The sequence below is a fragment of the Dromaius novaehollandiae genome, chromosome W (assembly GCF_036370855.1).
Source record: "Dromaius novaehollandiae isolate bDroNov1 chromosome W, bDroNov1.hap1, whole genome shotgun sequence".
NCBI lineage: Eukaryota > Metazoa > Chordata > Aves > Casuariiformes > Dromaiidae > Dromaius > Dromaius novaehollandiae.
The window spans coordinates 70,273,502-70,296,307 of NC_088130.1; the positions used below are offsets into that span (position 1 = coordinate 70,273,502).

The 22,806-nt window shown below is 47.8% G+C and overlaps 1 protein-coding gene across 17 annotated transcripts in view; it reads right to left on the reverse strand.

Moving 5' to 3' along the window:
* Positions 1 to 22,806, reverse strand: part of LOC112994500 (transcription factor 4) — a 208,706-nt gene that overhangs the window by 71,763 nt on the left and 114,137 nt on the right. For 14 of the 17 annotated variants that reach the window (XM_064500923.1, XM_064500916.1, XM_064500913.1 and 11 more), the window contains 2 exons: positions 12,463 to 12,592; positions 12,187 to 12,236 (listed from right to left, as the gene is read on the reverse strand). The exons of the other annotated variants lie outside the window; for them this stretch is intronic. In XM_064500923.1, coding sequence (XP_064356993.1) covers positions 12,187 to 12,236; positions 12,463 to 12,592 — 180 coding nt within the window. The remainder of the gene's footprint in view (positions 1 to 12,186; positions 12,237 to 12,462; positions 12,593 to 22,806) is intronic. 17 annotated transcript variants of the gene reach the window in all.

Below are 22,806 nucleotides of genomic sequence, written 5' to 3' on the forward strand. Positions count from 1 at the left end.
TTTAACCCGTACGACAGTAAAACCAGATTCGGTTCTGCCAGCCCGGCCGAGCGCGGCCACGGCGTGCGCGTGAAAGGAAGCGGAGCAGAGACTTCGACGACCCTCTAAGTAAGGGTGCAAGTCGCACGGATTAAGCAGCTCCTAAAACGGGCTGTTTCGGTGTGACGTCCACCCTCTGCGCAGTACAGAGCCTGCATCACCACTGAATCGGGTCCAGATATTCTGTTACAAGCTGCATCTGCTAACCGCAGGGTTGGGTTTACCGAGTCTGGCCTGGCCTTACAGTTTTCTTGCTTTTGCAGATTCGTCCCTTCGTGGTATTTGAGCGTTCTTCTGCGGTTTCGCACCGAACTGCACAGTGCAGGAGGATAATTAGTGGTAAGTATTAAGCAGTTCATGTTCTTCTGTGATTAGAGAATATGTCTGCGAGGTCTTTGGGCACTAGTTCCACTACGTCTTGTTTTTGCTACGTAAAATCCTTCAGGAGAAAAGGGTGTTTGTACCTTTGATTTCAGTGGGCTTTTCACAGTGAATAACGCGCTAACGTATATCTTGCAGACTCCCGAGCAGGAACACAGAGGTCAGGTGGCCCTGTCTCCCGAGAAGGAGCACAGGATTGAGTGAGTAATTGGGGCCGTACAGTGGTTTCGCTGTGTATTTTATATGGTATTAAATACGCACGTTATTTATTTATATGTACAACGCACGCACATAAAACACACAGCAAAGCAACCGCAAACACACGCGTAGCAGGGCACAAACCCCTCTCTGAAACGAGGGACACTCGCACTTTCCCATGGACTTTCTTTTCCCGTCGACGCTCGCACCGAGCGCCCCAACACCCAGCACACGGCAGCACCCGCTCCCGCGGCAGGAGGAGTTGGCTGGAGCCCCGGAAAGCTGCTTTGCCTTGGCTTGGGCAGCGGCCGGAGCAAGGAGAAAATCGACTGCTTGCTGCTGAATTTGGTGTAGCCAACCTTGGGATTGTATCAGGAGTCTTGCAATATTTCCTTTTTCTGTTCTTTTCCTAAAGGCTTGGCCCCATGAGCTCTGTAATTGCATGGGAATCTAGCTTTCATTAAAAATGATGGTTTCAGGCCCTCATTGTTGTGCACAAAAACTGAAGGTGCCATCAGCGTCCACGTAAAAGTTCAGGAGAAACCCACGAGGCAAGCACAAACCCGCCACGTTTCCACCTTTTCAAGCATCATCTGAATTTTGTGAGCTCAGGATCCGGAGTCAGGAGTTTTTAGCAGGCGCTCGGAGGTGGGCGATGCGCCCGGGTGCTGCCCAAGCCTGGTGGGGACGTGAGCTACGAGGTCCCACCAAGCCCCCGGCGCCCTGGCACGACGGGGTGGGCAAACGGAGCTGGTGTGGGGCTGCGGCCCTGCGCGCTGACTTTCCCCCCGCGATTTTAGGCTATCCTTGGGATCACTTCGGCGAGAATCTTAGTATTTATTATTTCTGCACTTGGAACGCCCTTGGTTATTTACTGCAGTAGCCACAGCAGAGAAACCTTCAGCCATGAATTAGGCGCAGCTCGTTTCTTCAGCCTAAATAATAAAACCCAAAATGTACCTTGCATTTTAAACTCTCCCTCAAAATATCGCACACTAGGAAAACCAGAAGTGATGGCTAACGGTAGGGGAAAAACTGTTCAGGAATAGCCTCTCGGATAATACAAGTTTTACTAAAAATTCAGGCGCCGCAGCCCAAAGATTGGCAATGAAGTGGTTAACAGACATATGCTGTATAATTAGGAGATGCATTAATGATTATGAATAGTAAATGACTTGGTGCAAGGAAAAAATCTAGTCAAAAGGGACATGCACCTATCTTACATGTTTATTAGAAACTGTATATAACTAGAGAATTCTGCTATTAAGAATCCTGCATTATTGGTGTAAATACTTCCAAGGGTACATCAAATTGTAATCTTTCATACGACATCCATCAAACCAGGCTGGAGATTTTGACAAACATTAAACACAGTAAGGAGGCAATTATGTATGCATGATTTAATCTGCAACTAATTAATATGCAAATTTATTCATATGTTAGTTACTAAATTAAAAATGCAAAGAAGCCCTTATGGTGATTCTCAAAATTTTGCACAAACAGAACATTTAAAATATAAGAAAAATGAAGTTTTTTGGAAACCTGCTGCATACTTTAAATCTTTGGAAACCTGTTGCACGGAGATGGTTCAAAAATATTTGCTTAAATACTGCAGAAGGATAAAAGGTGTGGTGATTTTACGGTAGAAGGCGGTAGCAGAAAGGTTAAGCACGACTCTCTGAAAGTCTTAGGAGATGTGCACTAATTATCAAACAAACTGTGTTCTAGACCCAACTCCCCCAGCCTGCAAAAAGCCGCCGGCTCGCCACAAACTGGTCAGCTTTCCGGCGTCTCGCTCCGCTCGCGGGTGACTACGTGCCCAACCCAAGTCTGCCTTAAGACTGGCTAATACCGTCACATTTCCCCCCACACTTCGAAGCACTTTGCTGGCCAGGGACACAAAAGCCCACGCTCTCTGCCCACCTGCGCAGCCTCGATGCTTTAGAAATACCCTGCAAAGGCTGAATACAGGAGGTGTGAGGGGACTAATTGGGTGCAGGCAGACAGAAACGGCCTTTAATTCTTTCCCAGATGCATCTTCAAAGCAGCCAAGGGAGCAAACGCGCAGCAGACATTTAAAACACTTCCTAGAGAACCGCCACAGCTACGCTTTGCGATAGCCTCCACTCGCCCGTAGGTAAGCGAGGAACAATAATTAAATATATTTTACGACAGGATCCTTTGCATTTTTGAAGTATCTGCTGGGGCATTTGTCCAGCGTGCCCGAGCTCCCTTCCCGCCGCGCGCCCAGGGAGCGCTCGGCTGCGTCGCGAGCCTGAAAAAAATGAGGTTTGGGTCAAACAGGCAGGAAAGCACAGTAAGTACTTCCAGGCTGCCGCCCGGGCCAACTCTCCCTATTTCCGCTTCAACCCTCCTAAAAAAGCCGAGCGCATCCCGCTCCTTTGTGCGCGGGAACAAAGCGCCGGCGCGCGGGAACGCTGCGCGGCCCGAGGGACCCCGGGTTTCGGTCGGGCCCGAACCGAACGCAGGGCTTTAAAAAGCTTAAACGTACACATTTATGCATTCATTACACAGTGTTAAATCTAATTTGTTCTTTTTACTGTCACAGGAAGCACATGTTTAAAGCAATCTGTTTCCTCGTATGAATGCTTTCCTGTCTGTTTGAAAAAAATCGCAACACACTTTACCCCAAGTAACCAAGAGGTGATCATAAATATCCCTAAATAGCATTAAACAGATATGAAAGACATTAACACTTCCAGAATGCCAAAGTAGTATTAAAAAAAAAATTCTAACAGATGCTCCTAGGTCAAAAAGTGAAATGTGTGTTTCCTGAAAAAACACTCTCATCAGAATCATAAATGAACTGTGAGCGGAGAAATGAGGTGTTGCAGAGCAAACTGGAGGATCTCTTTGGTTAAGGACTCTAACACACCACCGCCAAAGCGCGCCTGCAAGGAAAGAGCCTGAATTACATGGAGGTTTGCTGGGAGCCTCTGGCCTCTGCAACCCACGCGGTGGCAACGACGGCGAAGGAGGCGCCCGGGGAGGACGGGCGGCTGCTCCCACCGCGCGTTGTCCACCGCCAAGCTCGGAAGAGACGCTGCGCTCGGGAAGCACGGTCCAGGCGCGTGCAGCGTGCAAAGCCAGCCGGAGAGGCAGGAGTCACGGAAAGCCGCTCCTGGAGCTGGCAGGATGCAACGCAGCCCTAACGCCGTGTTTCGAGCCGGGAAGGACGGGGGTCCTCCAAAGCACCCAAAACGTCGGCTATCTGCTGGAGAACCAGCGAACCCGGAGGCCTTTGCGCCTTCCCCGGGGCGGGCTCCGCGGGCACGTGAGTGCCGGCCCCGCGGCTCCAGCCGCGCACGCGTCCGGCCCCTCGCGAGCGCAACGGCGGCGGAGGGAACAAGCGGCCATTGTGGGCCTGCCGCGCGCCGTGCCAAGAAACTGTCACCCCAGCCCGGCTGCGCCTTCAACAGCGTTAATCGTTGCGGGAGCTCTTTATGCCGTTTTTTTTTTTTCATATATTTTCACGACGATGGGTTTTTCTTTTTTTCTTTTTTTTTTTTTTTTTTGCACGTTTACCGCTCCAGTGTAAATGCAAAAATGCTTCGGAGCAAAAATAAATGTTGCTTTGATTAAAAAAAAAAAAAAGCGGTGACTTTGTTAATAAATGTACAAAAGTCAAAGTGTGAACGCATCAATCTCGAGCGAATATCTCCAGCTTCCAGAGGCGACTCCCTCCTCGGCGCGAGCTGCCCCTTCGCACGCCGCCTCGCTCCTCTGCCCTGCCCCTGCCCCATCCGCTCGGAAACGGGAGAAAAATTTCAGGGAAATGCGATCAAACAAATCCCCGGCCACAGAAGCCGTCCTCTCCCAAACCAGGTTGGAAAGCCCTGGTACAAGATACGATTTAAATGCTTATATCTTAAATGCTGAACTGTGCTAATCGGAGATCCGAAGGCGCTGCGGTGCTTGTGACGAACACAATCTACAGATAATATTTAAAGAAAAGCTATGAAATCAAATTACTGCATAGAGAATTTATTTTTTTATCTTTAAATGCCTTTTACTAACAATTATCCCCAAGTTCAAACAGAAAAATTAAGTGCTGAGTTTTACACTTGTGAAACTCGGCTTAATCCCCAACTGAAAAAAAAAAAGAATTACAAATTACATCGCTATCTAAAGAAAGGGATTGATGGCCGGACATGAAATTGCCATTTATTTTTACATTTATTTACTGAACATAATTTATTTCCTCGCCGATCCTCACAGCAGGAGAACGAAGGAAAGCGAGAAATGCCCGGATTTAAACCTTCCCAAGCTGTGCCACCGCCCCTAAGGGACACCTGGCAGGGCCGGAGCCCGAGCCACAATTTCCACGCGACGCGGCAGCCTCCCGACGTGCACGCTCACCACGGGCAGAGATGCACAGCCACTCTTATTTTATTTTGCTCCAACGGGAATCTGACAATATCCATGTCTGGGATATGCAAAGATATAGATCCGTGAAAAGCTTGCAACAAAAATATGTATCAAGTTCAGAGGGGAAAAAGGACTTTGGGTTTCAATATGCATGTCACGTCTCGTCCCGCAGAACAAAACCTCCCCGCGAGTGGGGAGCGCTGCTCGGGCGCCGGCACCAGCCCCAGGACTGCACCGGCGGTAACTGCTGCTCTGCACTAGCGATGAATTCAAAAGAGTCGCCTTAAAAATACTGCTGACGCTCCACTGTGTCTGATTTTGCCCTTTTTGCAGGCACTTAGAAATCATCGGGATTTGTTGGCCAAAACCTCGGGTCCATGGAAAGCGCCTCGTGCACTACCCACGTTCCTCTGAAGAGGGAGTCTATGCTCAAGCTAAACAAAAAACCCCAACAATCCCACACCTACGCGACCGGCCGCGAGCGATGGCTGGAAACTCCTCAGCGCTGGATTTTTCTGACTCCAAAACAGTTAAATATTGGGAACTGCGTGCATCTCGCATGAGGAGTTTCAACTTTCAACACAACGCCAGAGCAAGGCATAAGAAAAACACACAAATCAGACCATTCCTGTCAAATTGCTTTTGCATGTCTAAGATGCCCTGTGCAATTTGTATTAAAAGGAAACCTAAGCCATTTTTATCTGCATTTTCACTGCATTTTGGTCTATTTAAACCCGGCGGGCCGTCGAGGAGCCCGAGGCCGCGGTTTCGGACGGGAGGCGGGACGCCTGCAGAGCGGGTGCCGGCAGCACCGCGGGGCCTCCGCACACCCGGCTCCCCCCCGGGGCTTCCCCGCGGAAACCGGGACGGAGCCTGCTCTGTCTCCAGGTGGCATTCCAGCAGTGCTGCTCCTTCCTCGAGTTTGGGAATAAAGCAGGTGTTTCCTTGGGATGTGCAGCTGAGTCACACGCTTCCCTGTGAGCCTGGTAGCAAGGTCAGAACCACTACGCTTGTAAATACGCGCGACGGCGAGTGCAAAGAGATGTCTTTAATCTAGGAGGGGACACCTTAAATTAAGATGAAAGAGATGCTCTTGCCGTTAAAACTGAGGCCCGGGAGATTTTGCCTGCTGATTCTGCAACAAAATCAATTAATTTTTCAGTTCCTCTTCTCTCTTTTAGCACAACCGAGATGACGTTTGACTTCTCCCCTTCTTGATTCTGGCTGTCACATCTTCACAAGAGCTCCCTCTCGCTTCCTCCCTTCGAAACCATTTGCCGTGGTTGGCATCTCTCTGTGCGGGGGCCCAGCTCCCCCCGGGGCCGCCTGCTCCCCGGGAGCCCACGCGGCCCCCTCGCACAGACGGAAAATGGTCAGCGGTGAAGCCCGGGCAGCGCAGGGACCTAAGCCCTCTCCTCGCAGGTCACCTCCTGCCCTAAGAGCTCCTCTCGACCAAGCTTCCCAGGACGTGGTCCAACCTGAGGAGTCACGACCTCCTGCTTTGCCCCATCTTTAAGCTTTTGACTGATCTGAATGCTGTTAGTTCTCATAAGACCGAATTAACCGGGAAAACCAGGAAGGTGTCCCAGCGATTACCGGCCGCTCGCATGACCATGGCTTTCGCCAGCTGCCCGTTGGGTGACCTGAAGCTGGAGGAGGCTCTTCTCCGCGAGGAGAAGCGAAGGGGCGACGGGGGTGGTCCCCACCACGGCCCCCGCGGCCACCGCTCCGTCTTGGAGCACAGCCTGGCTTTTCCCTCTGCTGGACCAGAACAGGAGCTCAGATGCTTGCCGGCTGCCGCCGTGCCGGGAAGAGCTGCCCCAGCCCCGGCATCTGAGCTAGGTACCCAAGTCTACAGCAGGCCCTTAAGTCTAGAGCAGTCGTTGAGCGCCGGGGACATGCTGGGCACCGGGGACTTGGGCATTGCGATGTGTCTGGTGGAGAAGGAGAGCTCCCCTCCACTTGATGCCGTTGATCAGGTGCCCAGCAGACACGGCAGGAGGAATTTGGAGAAACCCCCTTGTCAATACAGTCAGTAGGTACAATTGTGAACGGGAGTGGCGTCATCGTCTGCGCAGCGTTTAATGCCAGGAGGGCGCGAGCTCGGGTAACTCACTGCCCCTCTGTCTCACTAGATGCCGACAGAATCCGTTAATACAACACACACACACACACACACACAAAAGGCCTTATAGTGTCCAAAACTCAGCTCTGCGCTAGCTTTGCTGTGCACCAGCGGCGATGAAGTCACGACAGCAAAACCTGTGGTCCGTGGCCAGGACTTCACCGCAGACCGTGCGGTTGCGTCGTTAAGCTCCCCGAGACGCTCTGCGGCAACGAGGGCAGGAGCCGGGAGGGCGTTTCCGCAGGGAAACCGGCTAAACCCGGGAAGCTCCCGACACACCGCGCGGCGAGGCTGCGGGAGAGGCGAGGAGCCCCACCAGCAGCCCCTGCTCCCCACGGGCACTGCGGGCTCCCGGAGGGGCTCCACGAGGAGAGCCTCGGAGGCGGATCGCGGTGTGCTGAGCGCTCCCCTTATCCGCGCTGTTCTGTAGTCCTCCGCGCTTCCCTCCAGGGAGGGAGCAGGACACGGGATTTCAGTCCGGGTTACAGCTCCTAAGGCTGCCATAAACAGGGATCAAGCAATCGCGACCCCTCTGCGAGCTAAGGGAGCGGGAGGCCTCGGAGCAACTGTAAAGGAAAAGAGTGCCCAGGTACGGAGAAAATGGAAAATGAACATACCGTACCATAATGACTGCATTTAATAACACTGCTTACTAGACGATAATCATACCAAAAGAAAAAGCCCTGGTGATGGAGGAAATGCCTGAGCAGAGCAACCCATTACGTTCACTCATGCGACCAGAAGCCTTGGCCAAGAGAAGAGTAACTTAAGATGCAGAAAACCTACAGACGGACTTGGCTGGAATGAGAAACCTACCTTCACTATTGGAATGGAAAAGCCTGACAAGGCCATAAGGGGTTCAAAGGGAGCATCACAACTTCTGGTCCTCTGAGCTTCTCCCACGCCAGCCTCCACAGCCCCTCTTTCTATTACAGACGTCAGTTAAGGCCCGTCACACGACTGCCTCCCCGGATGGACTCATCGTTACCCGTTCAGTCCCGAGCGAAGCCAAAGGAGCACTCGCGTCATGCCACAGACGACTGGCCTCACCAGCTTTCCACGAGGGCTTAATTTCCGAGTTACCCTTCTGCCCTCAGGCTGGATGTCATGGATTTATGTTACAGCTGCTTCGATTTGGAAGTTAACCCCTGGCCAGACCCTCGTTCCCTGCAGCAGCGCAACCCCGCTGCCGTGGTTTACTCAAGGACGGGCCCCATGAGCTCCCGCAGGTCTTCAACTTGGACATCACCGTCACAACCCAACCCCTTCCCTCCTCGCTCACATTTTTCCCCCAGACATTTTTCACTCCCTACGTCTGAATGCCATTACGAGGAACCTCCGTCCACGTTCCTCGTGAAAGCCTACCCGCGGCACAGACATCTTCAGCAATACTTTCTCCTAACGTGTTTGCAAGGCTAAAAGATCAGCCTTTCTCCCGACACCTCCCATGCCGTAACAACTTTGTTTGTGATCCAACCTGGACTTTTTTTTTGCAGCAGAGACTTCTTTGAGAAGTGCAAAGGCGACACAATGCTCTCGCAAGTGCAAGTGATAAAATTACTATAACGGAAAACATCCATTTCCAACGGCCTGTTCCAAATGGACTCACTCTAAGAGGCGAACTAGAAAATGACTTTCACTCCATGAATGAAGTCGAAGCCCTCAGCCTGTAAGGGACCGGCCCAGGGTGACATGCCCTGGCTATCCATCTTGCTTTCGCTGGCCAACAGGAGGGGTGGGAATAAGAAAACGAAGCAGGGCTCTGCTTGGAGCTCCCCCCTGCTAGGGAGCCATATGGCTGATTTCATCCCCTTCAGCCACCGCTACGGAGGAGACAGCGTGGTCCAGCGCAGTTGGCTCACGACTTTTAGTGGTCAAGATAAGCAGAAAATGTCAGACCACTTCGCAAACACTTAAGGTAAAAGGTCAGATGTGATTAAACTATCAGCAGCCAAAATGGATGAAGGCTTCAGGTCAAAGATTAAAACAACAGCAAAACCTCAGCATAAAATTCAAGCTACGGAGATAATTGTACAGAAGAGTCGGGAGCCATCTGGATCGCAAGATGCTAGGGAGCACCAGCAGTTGACACTTTTAAAGAATATTTCACCAAATGACTGCAAAACCTCTCATGAAAGTAGCTGCTGCAGTTATTTGATGAAGGTAGCTCCCGCCTGTGGGTCCCACCGAAGACCGAGGGCCCCGGCGTCCGGCGCTGCACGGCCAAACCGGGCCCGTCTGCGCGTCCGGATGCCATCGGAGGAGGCCGGGGAGGCCGGGCAGAGCCGCGGGCGCCGGGAAAGCCCCCCTCCTCCTCACTCCTTCCAGTCGTCATCATTTTCTTAATCTCCGATTATTTCCGTAGTTTAATTTACTCTGTTTTCAAAACTCGTAGCCATTTCTTACAATAAGGGGGAGCTGATATAACATATTTATTACCATTTATCATGGAAATTTTTATAAGACTACTTATGAATTAATCAACAATAACTGCTTTCACAAAAGCGGCTGCATTAATCTCCATATCCACTGCATAAATCATATTGAGAACAAGTTAATATACATATTTTAAAGGAAATACAGCAATATTTCCACCCTATCAGCCAAGTACATTATAATCTAGTTAGTCAGTTCATAAATGTATATACTTTATCCAGCATAATAAATCCTGGTAGCTCAATGTGACACGGTCTATCACCTAAATGTAATCTGACCTTTCAAAAGATTTTTTCCTTTATTTGAGACACCTAGGTGCTCATTCAAAAGCAGCATGATTTTAAATTAAATGTAGGATTTGTAATATATGGAGACAACAAGGCCCAGATACGTATCTATACGTATGCATAAAATATATGTCCCTCAGATCCACACTGTTCTTGCAGTCACATTGCTGGAGTCGTATATTAATTTACTTATTCTGGGAAGACGGAACTGTGGGGGATTAAAATACTCAGGGAACAGGTTTTTATATTTTCTTTTCTTACGAACTGCACAGCTCGTTAAAATTCTTTAAAGTGTATATTCAACTTCGAGAAAATTTGAGTTACAAAATAAAAATACTATTGAAATAGTGAAGGTCTTGAGCTGTCGAAGTATTTCAGCTCCGCACATAATTGAATTTACAAACAATTAAAGGCAGCACGCATTTGAGGCTAATCTATGGGAAACATAAATTGCATTTGATTCCATTGAAGCAGGCAGCTCGTCATAAGGAAACTTCCGTGGCGGTTTTAAGCTGCTAAACGCCGGCGTTGCCCACGCAGCCGGCGCTGCACCTTTAAGCGCGGGGGTCTGCAGCCGCGCACGGCTCCCGCGCACCGATCCTGCTCGGCCGGCACCCGCACAGGCGCCTGCTGCTCTGCTCCGTGTTAGCCCGGCTACGGACAGGCGTGCTGCGAAACGCAAAGGGCTGCGAGGGACAGACCACGTGAAGTCGTCATAAACACTGTTAAGAGCTAAAGTTTCATCTAGATTAAATCCACCTCTAACTTCCAGCGTAACAGTCCTCATAAAAACCTTCGGGGGGGATATTGGCTATTGCTGTAAAGGAGGCCAATAAAAACCCCAACCAAAAACACACAGTGAAATAGATTTAACATACACATGTGGGAACTTCTTTTTAATTAAAAATAATAGTATTATTACCTCACTAGCGACTTCCATTTCAGAATTTCCACACTGCGAGAACTTACAAAAAGATTCATGTTTGTATTTCTTTAATTCCATAAAGATTACAAGAATCTGCGCAGTTAAATTTGGATCTTCGTACGTGCTTTTCACTTTCACATTATCATTTCATTATTTATAAAATGACTAGGAGTGAAACTACTGCTCAGCACATTCACTACAACAACTGAGGCTTTGAAAGTATGCTGGTTTGCAAACTGCAGATTTACCTGGATTTATGGGAAAAGCATAAAACTCATCTGAGATTAACATGTCAATTTGTTCATATATTCCGCAAGATTGATTACCACTCAGCTCCTCCTAATAACCAGATTTATAGATAAAACAAACAGAGTTACCAGGTATGAAAAGAAAGCTGTCCCTTCTCGAGTGCTTTACTTTCTGCTTGTAGCTAATATTATAAAAATATATGCAGCGAATTTTTAAATAGTGGGAGACAAACTTAGAATAAAAATACCGGAATAAAATGCGATTTTAGCTGTATTAATCACTGTGTTATATTTACTAAAATATCTTATCATTTCTTTCTAAAACTGCTATTTTTTTGCATTTGAAGGAATTTTTAAAAGCATTCTCTTAAAAGATGTAACATATCACCATAAAGCTTTTTCAGAAAAAATGCAAAATTTTACACAATTAGTGACGAAAGGGAACATAACAGCGCAATCGTTTGCATCAGGAAACAAAGGACTTTGCAGAACCAGGGAGCAACACCAACTTCTGGTTGCACGATACCGAGACGGCAGGATAACGTCGAAAAAAATCTCGCTCGTTTGGATGGCGTCCATACCCCTCCTTACAAAGACTCGCGGATATTCTTTAGAATATCTGGGAAAACCCGGGGTAATTATCAGCTATATCATTACTTATTAAATAACCCATAATGCCTCTGGTAACAGCTGGATTCCACTGGTTGACACCTGGCACTGCGCACGCAGCCGCCGCCGCCGCCGCCTCCGCGCAGACGCTGCCCCGGAAAATGAAGACGTTTGCCCCGCACCCCGGGCCGAGACCCATGCACATTCCTCATAAATCCCCTCCGCAAATCTCTTTTAACATGCAAATCCATAAATCATCCCCAGGCTGACAAAGAAGGCGAGCGGCACGCCAGGCGACCGCCGGCTCCCGCGCCCAGGTGAACGCTCCCGCGCTCTCGGCGCCCGCGCTGCCCCGCAGCAACGCGCGTGTCCTCCCCGTGCAGTTAACCGCTTCCAAGCCCGGGCAAGCCACGAGGTTTTAACCACCCTCACGTTGTCCGCAGCCCTCGCGGACAAGCGCCCTACAAGCGGGGCGGCGGGGCACCTCTCCCCCTCCGACCGCACGGAGCGAGCGCGCGGGCCGGCGCGGCGCGGCGCGGCGGTACTTACCGAGGACGGCAGACCCGGAGGGACCTTCCGAACTTTCTTTGTTTGTACTTCTGCAAAGAGAGAAAGCGGTGTCTTGGTCAGACAGGCGGTTGCGCAGCGGGATTTGCTCAGGCCACGCGAGCGGGCAAGAGCGGGCAAAGCGCTCGGACCCGGCGCCGGAGCATCAGCGCCTTTGTCTTCGCCTCGCACCGCTTTGCTTTGAAAAAGCGGGTTTTAGGGCTTCGCGCACGCTCAGCAGAGGGGACCGGCACGAGGCGGCGGCCGGGCGTCACTCACCCATGGCGGTGCCGTGCAGGGGCCGCCGGCGGGGGTTATTGCTGGAGTACTGGTAGTACTGCGAGCCGGGCTTGGTGGGCGAGAGCGCGCCGGCGCTGCCGAGCTCCATGTCGCCTCCGAGGAGACTTTGCTGCAAGAGGAAGAACACAGAGCTGGGGCTGGGTGCGGGCGCGCGCGCCCCGGACGACTTTCCTCAACCCCAGCTCTTCTCATTCCTTAAAATAACAGAGCGAAGCGACTTCCACGGGCGACGGCAACAAGAACCTGCCAAAATTTTAAAGGAGCCATTGCAAAAAATTTCCACTTCAGCATCCTTCCTTTAACTAGCAAAACACAAAGCACTTCATAAATTACTTCATAAATAATTTAAAATACGATTATTCACATCTAAAAGAGACTATTGCCTACTTATTCAAATGCAATCCGTGCTTTTAAAACTTTTGGAGTTACGTTAAAGAACATTTTGGATGGTAATTTAGTCTCCTCACTGCAAACAAGACAGTTCAGTCTACGTATTTAACAACAACAAAACTAACAAAAAGATAAATCCTGCTGCCGATAGAGCCGTTGGTTCAGCGCGCACGAGACAGCTTCATTGTCCCAGCTTCCCACGGAAGGCAAAATTCATATCTGCGAATTAAATATATCAGGTTTTGCAATACAAAAATCTACACAGCAGGCTGTACTTAATACCTAATTAGTATATGAAAATAAAATTAGACATTATTAATATTTTTTGCAGCACTATCGGAAAAAAAAACGACCTCAGAAAACCCAAAACAATTAACGCTATTGTATAGCAGCAGCGGCAGCAGCAGCGAAGGACTTTCAATATATCCATTTTATGCCTCTACCATTAACTAACAAGATGCGTCCTAATAACTGCAAAATTTACTGAGCTACGAAGGACTAGGGTCTCCACGAAAGAGCAGAAAACATTAGCTGACCCATACTTAAAGAAAAATTAGAAATCTTTAAGCGACTACGACAGAAGAACAGTTTCTTGAGTAATGCTCTATTTGCTATAAACTACATTGAAACTTACCCATAATATATAAATCCCCTGATTATACTCTGCATTGAACACATTGTTCTTTTAATTATTCTGATATGCAATAAAACAGGTGTAGATACTACCATTTATATTAAGAACAAATTTACCATTTAATAAAGAAATTTTAAAATTAAGTACCAAAAATCTAACTTTATCGTTACTTGTAATCAACTTTTACTGACTGAACTAATTACTGTACTTGATAAAGTACAGAATGTGTTTTCCCTAATCTAAATTCTAATCACCATGTCACTCACAACAGACTTAGTAATGCTTCACTAACACACTATTCACATGCAAAATACTCTAAATAGGCCAATTATGACTCTGCCCCTGTTCCCTGGTTAACCCGCTGAGAACTGAAAAATTTCACAAGGCAGTCACCAACTAAAACAAAGGCTCCTTGTTTTAAATTAAGACAGTCTTTTTGATTCCTAAATAGCTCAACAAAGTGGCATGTCTTCTCCTGAAAGCAGTTGGTCAAATATGAGCCATGAGCTGGAAAATCAGAAATTAAAACATCCTTACTCCTTTACTATACTTCCAAAAACATTCAGAGATAACTTTTGATTCTAGAAAACTATATTACTTTTTTTCCCAGAGAAGCAAAATGAAAATCGCCGACGGGGTATCGACAACTAATCTCGGGCTGGTTCGGGGCGAGACCCTTTCTCGATGTGCAGCGTAGCGTTTGGCTTTACAGAAACCCCAGAGATGTTAAAATATAAAAGTATCAGTAGTAAGGTACTTTCTGCTAATATCTGTACATTTAGCTAATGTCTAATATACACCTGCGATGACTACGCTCCTTTTAATAAACAACACCTGCACCGACAAAAATGGTTGCAAGCCTATTGCATAATGGCAAGGAAATATATGCAGAAACTCTTTGAAAAAAATGGTTACCATTCATTGTGAATATCCTCTGAAAATAAACGTAATTTTATTGAATGTCTCCAAGCATTTCAGAATGAAACAGTGCTAACCACAAAAAACTCTATTCAGTCATATATTTTTATCACGTATACATCTTAACATAAAGACAGACCTGCTAAATCTGTGCATGGTTTATCCATATGTCGGGTAGTCTGAAAGACTTACAGCCATCAGCTGTATAAATTCCTATATCCATCCTACTAGATTTAATTTGATTTTAAAGAAATGTATATAAGACAGCGTTTGCAAACTATTTTAGATTAAACAAGATTCACTTTAGGAGCAGAAAACATACACATACCCTATGTTGTTTTTGTTTTTTCATCCAAACATTTTTCTCTATAAAAAGATGCAGAGGTTTCTGCGGGAAAAAAATCCCAGACTCGTGTTATTATCTCAGAGATAAACACAGGTACCAGTTTTAGAGGCTGCACGTCTTTTGCCGGCGCAGCGAGCGGGCACCTCTCCGTGCCACCAGTTGCACCGTGCGGCCGCGGCGCCCTGGACCGGCAGGTAGAGGAGGGGACGGGGAGCGCGCCTGCCACAAAGACCAGTTTATTTAAACATCTCGCAAAAACTTTCATCATAACTGTCACACGCTCCTTTCTTTATTCCCTCTCGGAAAAAAAAAAATACCAAACCAAACCCACCCAGGAAAAATCCCTCCTTTGTCTGGCGTCGGACAGCGAGGCCGTGTTTTAAGGTACCAACGCGAGGTGGTTTGTGCATTAAAGTGGACCTCGCCGAGCGCTCCAGGCGGGAAAGCTCGGATAAAAATATATAGGAACTTGCTCTGAGATGCTCCCCAAGGAACAATGGGCATTTGTTCCCGCGCCGCCTGCGTGCCACCCCGCTAACGGCCCGCAACAAAGAGCAAGATGCAGCGTCTGCAGACCACGGTGCCGGGGCTCACACAGCCTTCGGAGCTCCCCTCCGCTCCAAGCCGCATCTTAAAAACTGAACCAATTACTAGGCAGCAAAGTTCATATTTACCATTACGAAAGGACGAGCTGAAGAGATAAGCGTTACATTTGTCAAACTCCTTCCCAGGCTTTGGGCGGGGGTTTAACGCGTGTCTGTTCTCTCTACGGGGGAAGCAACGGCCCTGGGGTCGTCTTTGGGTGCGACCACTGCGCCAGGCAGCGAGCGAGGGGCTGCGCATCTCGGCGCTCGGCCGTCCAAGTCCCGGAGGCACAGGCGCAGCGCAGCCCGCTCCCCGCGAGCCCCTCCGGCCCCAGCCCCGTGCCGTCTGCAGCCTGTTCCCTCCGTAACAAACAACACGCAAGATACTGGATTTGCCAGCTGAATTTTGAAGTTTGAGCTAAAAAAATCACAGAAGAAAATAAACGCAACGTAGCACAATCCATTTGCAAAGGCAGACGTGCAGCTGTATTTTTTATCAATTGCGAGGCATTTGCTTTTCTCCTTGTTACACACAACCCTGCCCGTATTTCCAGTAATTTGTAAAACAAGTCACCAACTATTGAGTTCTGCCTCCATAACCCGGACAACTAAGCAAAGACTTAAAGCTAGGTGCAGAGAAAAAAACCACATTTATAATACAAAATAACATGCAGGTGGATATGACATTACCCCTCCCGGAAAAAACACATGTTGTCTCCATTGTGAACTCCAAGTTTTGCTTTTCAAAGGAAAAGCGCATGAATGCAAATAACTGCTTCACTGAAATATTTGTTTTAGACCTCATAGGTAAGAAACGGGTTTAAAAATATTATCATATTTATCCTTTATTATCAAAACAGGTGAGATCAGAGTAAGGCAGAATGCTGCCTTTTTTTAATGCAACGTTAATTCAGATTAAAGGTAAATGACCTTGAAGCCTGCACTCTGAAAGCCTCGGCAAGCACAGGCGAGGGAAAAATATCTCAGGAAAGGCCTTTTTTTGCTGACATCCTGCCTGTGCTTTTTTTTTTTTTTTTTTTTTTTTTTGACATCTTCTTCACGCTACGCCGTGACCCAGTCTCCAGCCCAGCACCGTGGGGCCGCTGCGGGACGGAGGAAAGGGGGCTTGGAGGAGCACGGCCCAGCGTCGGGCAGCGGGGTGGGAGCCCGGGCCATGGCGGCCCTCCCGCAGGGACACTGCCCCAAAAATGGGGTGCCCTCTGGCCTCATGTGAGACTCATGTATGTGTGCATCCACCTACTCGTGTACGTGTGCATCCATCTATTCATGTATATGTGCACCCATCTACTTGTGCACGCGTGCATCCATCTTCTTGTGTATGTGCACATCCATCTTCTCGTGTACATGTGCTTCCGTCTGCTCATGTATGTGTGCATCCACCTATTCGTGTACGTGTGCATCCATCTACCCATGTACATGAGTGTCCATCTACTCGTGTACGTGTGCATCCATCCATCCACTTGTGTATGTGTGCATCCATCTAGGCGTGTACATGTGCTTCCATCTACTCCTGTATGTTTGCATCCTTTTACTTGTGTATGTGCGCATCTCTCATGTATGTGTGCATCCATCTACTCGTGTATGTGTGCTTCCATCTACTCGTGTATGTGTGCATCCATTTCGTTGTGCACGTGTGATCCATCTACTCGTGTACGTGTGCATCCATCTACCCGTGTACGTGTGCATCCATCTTCTTGTGTATGTGTGCATCCATCTTCTCGTGTATGTTTGCATCCATCTCCTCATGTACGTGTGCATCCATCTCCTCATGCATGTGGCTCATATACTCGTGTACGTGCATGTTCACAAATTCACATACACTAGACCTTTAAACTGACATGAACACATGCACATGTACATACTTCATTTATCTTTATCAACTCTCTTGCCAAAATGTATCCTTTCAAAACTAAGTCTGCTTTGCAATGAATTTCCTATGCATTATGAGAGTTCGTACACTTCACCTAAAGATAAGAGTCCTGGTTTCTTTCGCAATGTCAAAACATTTTTTAAATTAAAATTCATTACTGTTCTAAAAATGAAAGCTTGCTTGATTGCTTCATTCATGCTTAGACCGTCCTCACTTTCCTCCCAAGCGCCAGTTCTCCCCGGGCGGCTCCCGGCATTGCCCAACGTCCTTCACGCGCCATGGGGAAGCCCTTGGGCTCGCTGCCCTCTTGCCCACGTGCCCGCTTCCCAGCACTTCCCAGCGCTTCCCAGTGCTTCCCAGTGCTTCCCAGCACGGCACCTGCCTGCGCACAGTCCCCGGCTCTCGTTAGCTCGCGGGTTACTTGCACCTCGTGGGGCTTTTGCGTAATCTAATCATGGTTTTCTTCAGGCAAAAAGAGCACAAACGGTGTACTGTGATCATCGTCAATGCTGAAATCTTCCATGTGCATATAGTATCCAGTACGATAGTTTGCGATTCTCTAAATAAAATACGAGGCCACAGTAAATGGGTTCCTCCGTGCTAGCTAGTGCCCGTCACTCCCTGGCCAGCTACCTCGTCTTCTACTGCTGCTCCTCAACCATCTGCCTTGGGCTTTTCAGTACCTATTCTACCGCAAATTTGCAAACAAAGCAACTTGAATTTGTTGAAATCCCTTCTAAGTCGTGCTGAAATGGATGAATAGCAGGTCATTTTTTTCTGAGATTTTTTTGGCTATATATAAGAAATTTCTAAATGCAACTGTCCAGTGTTCTTCTCCCTCAGTAAAATCACAGAATACAATATTACATCTCAACATCTAGATTTCAGCTCCTTTTACATGCTCTATCCTCAGTTTATGAATTTTCACTTAAGTCAAGTTAACAAAGTAATGCCACATACACATCTGAATCATTTCTTGGTTATTTCCTTCTGTGATTTCAATCCTCTGCTTTTAATCAAATTATGAAACTAAATTTCCACTTATCATGTGACTATCAGGGCATCTGTTCATAATCTGTCCAATTCCTACAAATACTCCTTTCTTTGACTATTGGAAATTTGGCATCCCTCTGTGAAATCTTCTGTGTGTCATTTACGTCCAGTGTTTTTCTCTACTGCCAAGTGTAAATTGCAAACCAGTGATGGCAAACACAGAGAAACAATTTCCTCGCATTTCGCCGAGTATGTTTTCAATCTAAGGTACTGTTTTCCTGTTTTACTCAACCAACCCTAATTCGTACAGTATTTGCACAAGCATTTGGACTTTCAGAGAGCACGGGAACGTTCTTTACGGAGATTTAATTTTTCATGAACACTCACATGAGGGAAGTGAGAGAAATTTTAATATGTTTATTTTATTTTCTCTGTCTGATGGCAAATAACCTTTTGTTTCGTTTCTTCTACCTTCTAGGGCAACCTCCTCAGATAGCTGCGCACAGCATTCAGCAGTTTTCTTTTCAGACTTTGACCTTTTCCATTAAAAAACACTTGCAGGTATTATCAAATAATTTTTCATGTTCAACCAAGCCTTGTGCATTAATGTCATTAGTATTAGTTCTCTAGTTCTTTATTTTTTCACTGTTTCTTTCCCTGCGTAATTTAAAATTGCTCTTTAAGTTTAAACCTTTCTTAAGTACCTTCTCCCAGTTGTGCTCTGTGAGCATGGGATATATCTTCAGCACAAACCCAGGAACTTTGAGAGGTCATTTACTGGTTTAAGCAGCATCTGATGGACACGAGGATGAGCAGAGGGCTCCTGGGCACGGCCGCGGCTCCGCAGCCTGCCGACAGCGAGGATGGCACATTCGGCTGTAGGAGCTACGTCCCCGTGATGGAGATGCTCCATGGAGACCAAGGAGGCTCCCTGCAGAGCCATCAGCCTCGCTCTTCTACCTCCGGTACACTAACACAACATCCAGTTTAACCCAAACAAACGGATTTTCCTGACCTATTTCAGGTGAGCAGGAGAAAAAAATAACCTGTAACTTCTTACCTGAGTTTTATCACAAGGACTCTTGGTGTGTATCTGCTTCTTCCTATCCCTGCATCCACCACCAAGCATGAGGACTGAAATCACTACATTGCTGTTTGCTTATAACTAAAGGTTAGTTACTTAACTGCATTATTGATCCCCATCTTTCACATTTACAGGGAATGATTTCACCATCAACCGCACAATATTTGGTGTTCTCCTAAAGTCTTAGCATCACGAGAATATTTTAATTGATAATATGTGAGAAAAGATGGACAAGAAGTGACTCAACTGAACCAGCATAAGGCAAAAAAATTTCAACGGAAAGAAGGAACCTCCTCCTCCACTAACGGGCACACTTTATAAAACAGAGAGTTTGCTCAATTTATGAGGTTGTGCTTGAATGCTCGGAGCTGGAAATACCTCCTGCACTAGGGCTCAAATAAAAGTACGAATGACCTCACTGCTGCAAAAAATGCCGTTGAATAAATGCTTGTATGTAACGTGCAAACTATATGTCGGGGAGTATACAGGGCACCAGCAAAGCTGGCGTTGTGCTCGCCGGGCGAAGGCTGGTGCTGCGCGAGCGCGGTGGAGGACAGGGATGGAGCTACCTCCCGGCAACGCTTGCCGCCTCCTGATCCTGCGGATGCCCGAGGGGGAGCCCAGCACCGACAGCAACACGGGGCGACCGCGGGAGCAGACCCACGTTGCTCCCGGCCCCGCGGTTTCGCAGGACTGCTGTGCAGCCGCACGCAGCTAAGCGCTGCCCGCTGCGTTTTCACGCAGCAACACGGCGGTGCTGGAAACGGGAACTGCCACATCCTCGGATACCGCAACTGGGCTACACCATCCCTCCTGTTTATCAAAAGATCCCCTCCTGCCCATTCTCTGCGGGAATGGGAACCGAACACACGCAGCGAGCATGCCGAGGAAATCAGCCCGCCTATCGCCACCACCACCACCTTCTGCAGAACATCTCTGCAAAGCGTACCCGAGTTCAGACCCGTTAGTTGCTTCAAGATTTTAAGAACTGCACAATATCAGAATACTAAGATACGGTGTAAAAGACACCATAAAAGATATCACTGAAGATAGGGTTGGATAATAACCAGATAAAACTTGTACTTGTTGGTATGGGTATGGGACTGCTCACCACGAAAGGAACCACGCAGCTCCTTGTGCCACTGGCTTTCACAGCACTTCACGGCACACAGATATCTGTAATTTCTATGCAATGCTGAAGTTCAGAGCATCCCTAAGTGCCTACTTTTCCAAACATCGCAAATCCGATACCATCTGGTAAGCATCAGCAATGCGGTCACTTCTTTGGGGGGAAGACAGATAAGAGGCAGAGAGGATTAATGACATGCAGAAATGAAGGCTCTGCAGAGAAAGACCATTTTGCACTATTTTTTCCTGAGAAAAATACTGGAGACTTGCTGGCAAGCACTTCTTAGTTGGTCTCTGCTTTTTTTCAGTTGGAGTAAGCGCTTTAATGTGAGTCAGTAAGGATGTCCTACCACTACTCGCCTTAAAATGTTTCTTTCTGGCAAATTATTACAAACCCTAAAAAAAGACTGCGATCCTAACAAGTCAATTATCGTTGCTCGTCCCTGTGTAAGCATTTGACTACAAACAGCTTACAACAAAAATCCTGGCTCAAGTTGTCTCAGACAGGGCAAAATATCCTGACATGCCTCAGTCTTGAAAAGGTGTTTTGTGGCTGAATTCCCGTTTTTAATGATATAATTATTGTTTTCCCTTTGAACATGAGAACACAGAAAAGGCGTACAGAAGTCCAAATGCATGGGAAAGAGCATTTCTCTGAAATTGTGTTAGTAATATTTTTAACCAAAGAAAAGTTACCGTACAAACATTTAAGAGACCAAAGAAACTTCCTGTCCAGAAAAACAACCAAACCCATGCTAAATATTTTAAGTGCCTCAGAGGATGTTTTGCTTAACTTATTACTATTCATCAGCCTGAAAGCTAAACAATGCCCTCCCCCTTCTTAATGCAGAAGCAGGAGTTTGGGGAAAAAAATGCTATCCACCGACTAAAAGCAATTTAAATATCCTTAAATAACCTAGCGTACCAGATAGGAGGCCCATGACTAAGGACTTTCTTCCTTAGGTAAATGCACACATGGCAATGCGACAAAGGCAGTGGCATGCTGTTATTTTCTTGGGAAAGGGTTATTAAAGACTTCAGCTTAAGCAGTTCATGTATCAGATAGCGTTTCGTGTCACAGGAGGCTTCTGTCTGCAGCGTTATCAAGTTTATTTTTTCCAGAACTATGTTATTCAAGCACATATAAAGCACACTAATGACCTGATACGAGATTTGAAATGTAGCATCTTTCTTTTTTCCTCTATTTCAAATTTCCTCTGCTATTTGCAATCGTTTTTTTCATACACTTAAAATACACGCTTTCCAATGCAAACTGAGGCTGTAGCCACTGTATATGGATCCGAGGTTGAACAAACTGCAAAGCCATATTCGTTTCCAGTCAAATCTGTAAAGCTGAAGTCACCTTGGGCTTAAGCCAGGACAAAAAGCTGGAGGCATCCTACAACAACAGCAAAATCGGCAAATTCAGCTGCTCTGAGAAATCTGAAGGATAAAAAACCCAAGCCCCTGTTTCTGCTGACGCGGGTAAGGAGCCGGGGCGGCCGTGCATCAGCGCGGGCTCCCGCCCGGCAGCACCTCGCGTGCTCCAAGAGGCTCCGCAGACCCTCGCCGTGGGTAGCCCCGTCTGCCCGGCCTGCGCCGGAGCCCGGGAAATCGCCGTGCTGCTGCAGCACCTGCCCAGGTGGCATTTTGGCCATCGGAGGCAGAGAAGACCCTCTCTGCACCAAGCTTGCTGCTGGCGTTGTGCTCTTCCCCCCGCTGTTTTGCACGGCGAAGGTGCCGAGGCCCTTTGCCACCGCGGAGGCTGCAGAGCGAAGCCCTGCTCCCGCAGGAAGACGGGAGCACGGAGCAGAGCAGAGGTTCACGGATACTGTGCTGTCTCTCATGGCACTCGAGTGCCTATGGAAGTACCTGTCACACACCTGGGAGCAACTGCATTGATAAAGGAAGGAACGGGAAAGAAGGCAAAGAGACAGCACGGGATGTACGGCAAAAATTGTAAAGCCTGTAACTTCAAAATGAGCTTCTAGTAACCGGACAAAGACGGCACAGTGCTGTTATTCTGCTCCCCAGACGCAGGGGCAAGGGCACAGGAGGCAGCAGCCTCACTCGTCCTGGCTACGCTGCTGAAAAATAGCTGCAATAGGTCGTTTCCCATCGCACCTTCGCAGCTGCACAACTGGCCGGGACGCTCTACGCACGTACGGTCGGGTGAGGTCTATCCTACGGCATCAAGAGCGTGCGCGATGGGCCCACAAGTAGCATGAGCGGTTAGCAGTAGAAACCAGCATATATGACTCCAATGTCACGTTGCAGGCATGCCCTGGGATAAAGACGGATATATACGCTAAAAACGTCTTCTGATACTGCCAAAAGGAGAGCGTGGTGATTTGC